Source organism: Juglans regia, chromosome 6 (assembly GCF_001411555.2).
Source record: "Juglans regia cultivar Chandler chromosome 6, Walnut 2.0, whole genome shotgun sequence".
Classification (NCBI taxonomy): domain Eukaryota; kingdom Viridiplantae; phylum Streptophyta; class Magnoliopsida; order Fagales; family Juglandaceae; genus Juglans; species Juglans regia.
Window position 1 is genome coordinate 26,059,730 of NC_049906.1, and position 6,066 is coordinate 26,065,795.

Sequence of the window (6,066 nt, forward strand, 5' to 3'; positions counted from 1 at the left end):
AGTAGAGATACTTTACCGTAACTAGTGTGATTTTCAAGAAAAATCCAAAGAACTTAATGAGTCTCGAATTAGTTAAATTCATATATAGATATGAAGTTATTAGTTGGAGATATTTTTGGTATTGTTCGAAAGAAAATATTGAATAGTTAAGGGATTTCTATCATCAACTTGAGATAATTGAGATTCTATAACAAGGAATAATAAATTGTGTGGAATTTGCTAGGCGAAGTCAAATACTTTAGATCTATTCTTATTATTTTTAAAATCTCAATTTTAATGTTCTTTTCTTCAGTTTAATTTAGATAAACCATTCTTCAAATTTCGGTCTTGCAAATAGTAATCAATTTAGTCAATTTCAATATTCAATATCATAATTATTCCTTGTGGGTTCGATAACCTTTTTCTTTATAACACTTTACTACTTGTTACGATTTTTTGCACTTGCAGATATATTTTTATGCGAACATCGATCTTAAAAACAATACCCAGAGGATTAATCTATTTTTGTCCACTTTAAACCAAAGCATAAGAGAACAGTTGAGACTCTAATCAGGCAAGAAAAGTCATAGAAATAGAGAAAGAAAGTCGAATATGGACGATGGAGAAGTACCGCCAAGTGAGAGTGCACATCCGGATGCAAGGTGGAGAAGCAACAGAGGGGAGCAGAAACTAAAGGTCGATGGAGAACGGCGGCGACGACGGCGAACGGAGAATGGAGATGTGGCTAGGGTTTGAGGAGAAGAAATGTGTTTTCAGTGTTCAGTTTCGAGTTTTTCAACTGATAATGGGATGTTTAAACCCGTATTAGAGTGAAGACCCGCTGAAACCGACTTTATTCGGGTGGGCCATGTTGGATATCACGGACGGATCGGGTCCAGGATCTTTTATGCATAGGCCTAAGTGATGGATCCTTGATAGATTGGACATTGAGAACCATTTTGGACTTGGTATATTTTACCCTTCACACATAACTTAGTTAATTAACAAATATATAATCATAAAAAAGAGAGCAATTGTTTGCTTTCGTACATAATATATGTAACCCTTAATTTCCTTTACAAAATAATATTTAAATTAAATACTATTAATTTAATACATTATTTTTTCTAACATTAGAAATTTCAATATTGTTGTTTTATATCCAAATATAAAAATAATATACTATTTAAATAGGTTGGTGGGAATCCTTCCAACGTAATGTAAGGCGGCTAGAAATAAAAAAAAAATGGATGCTTTACGTTATTTAAATATTGCTATTTTCTTGATGGGATTTAAATATTGCTATTTTAAAAGACAGACAGGCCTGAGTTCGAGAATTCGTAGCTCGTGCTTCTTAAACAAGTGACTCCCTAGGAAGACTTTGACGGCTGCTCGGGATCTTTTGGACCCCCAGATATGACAATTCTTCAATACATGACCAGACTACTAGAAAAATTGTCACGTGCTTCTTATCACCATCTCATAATCAAATATTTTTTCTTAGGAAAATGTTAGTTTGCTACGTTATTTATTTGTTATTTAAATGTTAGTTAAACTTAGGTCTAGTTCACTTTTATAAAATTTCTCATCTCATCTCATTTCATTTAATTATTATAATTTTTTCAATTTACCACACAAAATAAAATAATTAATTTAATTTTTTCAAATATCAAAATAAAAATAATATTAAGAAAATATATTCTAACAATATTTTATACAATTTTTAATTTTTATCTCAATTTTTAATATTAAGAAAATAAAACTACATTCAACAAATCTGCAAGTTGGATTTCAGAACTACTTTTATAGTGGTTCTGATCATCCTTGGCTTGGCTAGGAAACAAGAGTCAGATAGAGCCTAATTTATTGGTCCAATTGGATATTTATTTTTATTTGTTTTGTATGTATGCACTGCAATTTATATAATGGAATTTTTGTCAAGTTCCCCCACCCCAACCTCTACATTTTGTACACCATCTTCACGTGGTTCCAAGCTCTCATGACTGATCCAAGAAAACAAAACATAATTCTTCTTGACAAAACATAATATCTTTATATATTATCTTCTTGACAAAACTCGTCTGACCGATCACATATCATCCAAACATAACGTTTTCTCAACATAATATCTTTATAACATAATATTTTTCACTACAAGAAAAATGGACTTTTGTAATTAATTTATTGCAACTAAAAGACTATTCGTAATCAATTTTAATTGTAAATAGTCATTTCGCTGGAAGGAATTTTCTTGTAGTGTTTCTTCTTCTGAGTTGTTGGCATGAATATTGCATGAAGTAAATTTTATTTTTCCGTAAAAGGAAGATAGACTTTGGAAGTCACATTTGATGTTATATATATTAATGGTTTAGTAGGCTGGAAAATTTTTCTACCATCTACCAGCCAATTATATATATATATTAGCAGTTGCCAATCCTGATCAGTAGTCGGCTCCCTTGACGATTAAACTCTAATAATATATACTAGATTCTTTGAAATGCGTGCATGAGACATGTTCCAATGCATGATACCGTCACAAAGAGATTATAGCCACCAGGATCGATATAAAAAGGTCGAATGGTTGAAGGCTAAAGCATATGTTCCACAACAATCCATTTAAACAGAAAAGCAAAGCTTCAGTACTAATGGCTTACGCAATGCATCTTAGCATTATTGATTCAATCCGAAATTGCAAACTCTCTACATTGCTCCCACCTAAAAGACCCGTCTCAGCTTTAACAAGCCCAAAAGACTCTACTATTGTCCGACGATCAGCAAATTACCATCCTACCATTTGGCATTATGATTACATCGAATCAATAAGAAGCGAATATGTGGTAAAGTGTGCGATTTCTATTTTTTTATTGTTTTTCTCAATAGTTTTTATAATTGTTGTTGATTTATTTGAGAATTGGTTTATTTGTAGGGGGAGTTATTCACCCGAAAGATTGATAAGCTCAAGGGAGAACTAACAATGATGTTTCACAACGTGGTGGATCCCATAAAGCAACTTGAGCTGATTGACACTTTGCAAAGACTTGGAGTATCTTACCACTTTGAGGACGAAATAAGGAGGATATTGGAAAATAAACACATTACTAATCATAATGGTGATGTTTGCGAGAAGCAAAGTTTATATGCCACTGCTGTTGAGTTTAGGCTCATGAGACAACATGGATTTGATGTACCTCAAGGTAAACAACATACTAGTAATGCTTTGACAAAAATAAATATCATACTCATAAACCATCATTTATTTTTAACAATTGGTGAGCATTGCTGATTGCAGACACTTTCAAACGTTTCTTCAATGAAAAGGGGGATTTCAAAGAATGTCTATGTGTTGATATTGAAGGAATGCTTGCTTTGTATGAAGCCTCATTCCACTTGAGAGAAGGCGAAAGCATCTTGGAGGAAGCAAGAGATTTTGCAACCAAACATCTTAAAGAGTATGTGGATCAAAGTAAAGATCAATATCTTTGTACGATGGTGAATCATGCCCTAGAGCTACCATTGCATTGGAGAGTGATAAGGTCTGAAGCAAGGTGGTTCATTGATGCATATAGAGGAAGAGAAGATATAAACCCTACCTTGCTTGAGCTTTCAGAACTGGATTTTAATATGGTACAAGCAGTTCACCAAGAAGATCTAAAAGAAGTGTCGAGGTAAAAATACATGTTTATCCTCATTTTATAACTTGGATCTTAGCCTAAGAAGCTACAAGGAGATTTAGGGCTTGTTTGGATACTTGGAGTATTTTAGAAATTGTGAATAGTAGAGTGAAATGATTTGAAGAGAAGATGTTTTATTTTGAAGTCTGTAAAAATTATATTGATTTTTGTATTTGAATATTGATTAGGTAATGATTTGATCAAAAGATTGGAAATTGAAAAGTATTTTCTGTTTGAGTAACATTTGGGAATGAAATTTTGAGAATTCTCATGTTTGCCAAACATCCCATTACTTGATATACATCTTAGATTAGAGAGGAACGAAAATGCAATATATGCTCTATTTCTAAATCTAATATTATTTTCTTGTCTCGTACAAAAGGTGGTGGAGGAGCACTGGCCTTGGAGATTTGAGCTTTGCAAGGGATAGAGTGGTGGAAAATTTCCTTTGGGCAGCGGGAGCATTATTTCAACCTCAATTTGGACATGAGAGGAGAATGTTAGCAAAGCTCGGTGCATTGTTGACAATAGTCGATGATGTCTATGATGTCTATGGCACTTTAGAAGAACTTGAGCTCTTCACAGATGCTATTGAAAGGTTTGTATTAATGGCAGCACAACTCAAATACTTCAAATATGGCTGCTTATCTTTGATGCAAATACTTACATATAATTTGTTCATGTGATCTAGATGGGATGTCAATGAAATGGAACAACTTCCTTATTATATGCAAATTTGTTTCCTTTCTGTCTACGACACGGTTAATGAAATGGCTTTTGACACTCTCAAGGAAAAGGGATGCAACATCGTTTGGTACATGAGAAAGGCGGTAAGGCCCGGACTTTCTTATTCATCACTATTTACCCTTGAACTTATTATCTATAATAACTCTTCTAATTCATTGATCCACCACAAATCTTTTAGTGGGCAGATATATGCAAATCTTATTTGTTGGAGGCAAAATGGTTTTACAATGGATATACACCAAGCCTTCAAGAATACCTTGAATATGGATGGATGACAATAACAATAGCAAATATACTGGTGCATTGTTATTTTTTCGTCACAAATCCCATAACAAAGGAAGCCTTGGATTCATTGGAAGAGTATCCCGATATAATTCGTTTATCATCATTCATTGTGCGACTTGCAGATGATCTCGGAACATCTACGGTTAGGAAAACATACTATCCTAATTCTTTTATCAACATTTATTTGGGCTACTTTACATGAACATAGGATAACATGTTTTTATGTGTTTTGTAAACTAGGAGGAGTTAAAGCGGGGGGATAATCCTAAATCAATCCAATGCTATATGAACGACACTGGTGCCAGTGAGGAAGATGCTCGTCAATACATGAGGTCCTTGATTAGTGCAACATGGAAGACAATTAATGGAAATCGCATTGCAAGTTCTCCATTCTCTGAAACATTTAATGAGATCGCAACGAACATTGCAAGGGTATCCCAGTTCATGTACCAGCATGGAGATGGGCATGGCATTGTAGACCGTGAGACTAAGGACCGCGTGTTAGCGTTGTTTATTCACCCCATTCCTATAGCTAAGAATTGATGATTGATTGGCTAAATCACACATATAGTTCTTCTTTTTTCCATGTTTATTTCTTATATTTGGAGACTAGATCATGCGTCAAAGGTAACTTGTCTTTTTACCTTACTAATAATACCGCTCCTTGCAAAAATAAATGATGTACAAGCCAATCAAAATTCAATAAGTCTCTTGTTTCTCTTGGAAAGAAATACAAGTTTGATCTCTATAATATTATAGACATATTGCATGCTATACGATGCAAATCAAGCCGAATTGATTTCTGATTACTTGCATGTAACTATTTTTACATACTTTTTTATTGTTCGTCTCAATTGTTTTTGCATTGTCGGGACTAATTGACTAATGAAGAGAAACATTTATTGGTGTTAGTATTTTTTTAATAAATAGTTTTTTGTAACGACTTTTTAATGTTCTCATTAAGATTGGGAGTTACAATGTATTAATTGTTTTTTTTTACTATAAAACATATACTTCATTTAAAAGATTACACATTACACAGTTTGTCCGAAAGTAACTCCCTGCACACTTCCTCAGGGCTTTCCTCAACCCAAACTAATTCCTCTCTAAGAGGAAAAGCCAATCTAGCCAGTTTGTGTGCTACCTTATTTCCTTCCCTATTACCACAAAAAGCTCTAACATCATCAATCAAGTCTCCATACCAGGAGCACATGATAGCAAATCTGCTATCAACAACCTGCACCACCACCAGTGCATCTCCCTAAAAAATGACATCCGTCATGTTCAACTCCATGCACAATTCCACTGCCCTCCACAGAGCTATAATCTCAGCCACCACTGGCTTAAAGACACCCTTCTTGCTCATACATAATGAAATCTGAAC

The 6,066-nt window shown here is 33.8% G+C and overlaps 1 protein-coding gene across 1 annotated transcript; it reads left to right on the forward strand.

The window, feature by feature from the left end:
- Window positions 1–2,580: 2,580 nt before the first annotated feature.
- On the forward strand, window positions 2,581–5,485 carry LOC108991036 (myrcene synthase, chloroplastic-like). The gene is made up of 7 exons (XM_018965176.2): window positions 2,581–2,816; window positions 2,906–3,173; window positions 3,269–3,644; window positions 4,033–4,248; window positions 4,342–4,480; window positions 4,576–4,824; window positions 4,923–5,485. Exons 1-7 carry the CDS (start codon window positions 2,625–2,627, stop codon window positions 5,223–5,225), a joined length of 1,743 nt encoding a protein of 580 aa, XP_018820721.1. The 5' UTR covers window positions 2,581–2,624; the 3' UTR covers window positions 5,226–5,485.
- The last annotated feature ends 581 nt before the right edge of the window (window positions 5,486–6,066 follow it).

Coding starts and splice junctions, on each gene's coding strand:
- LOC108991036 (XM_018965176.2), top strand. CDS start 2,625: ATGGCTTACGCAATGCATCTTAGCATTATTGATTCAATCCGAAATTGC. Junction 4,249..4,341: donor TTCACAGATGCTATTGAAAG/GTTTGTATTAAT, acceptor CATGTGATCTAG/ATGGGATGTCAATGAAATGG. Junction 4,825..4,922: donor ATGATCTCGGAACATCTACG/GTTAGGAAAACA, acceptor TTTGTAAACTAG/GAGGAGTTAAAGCGGGGGGA.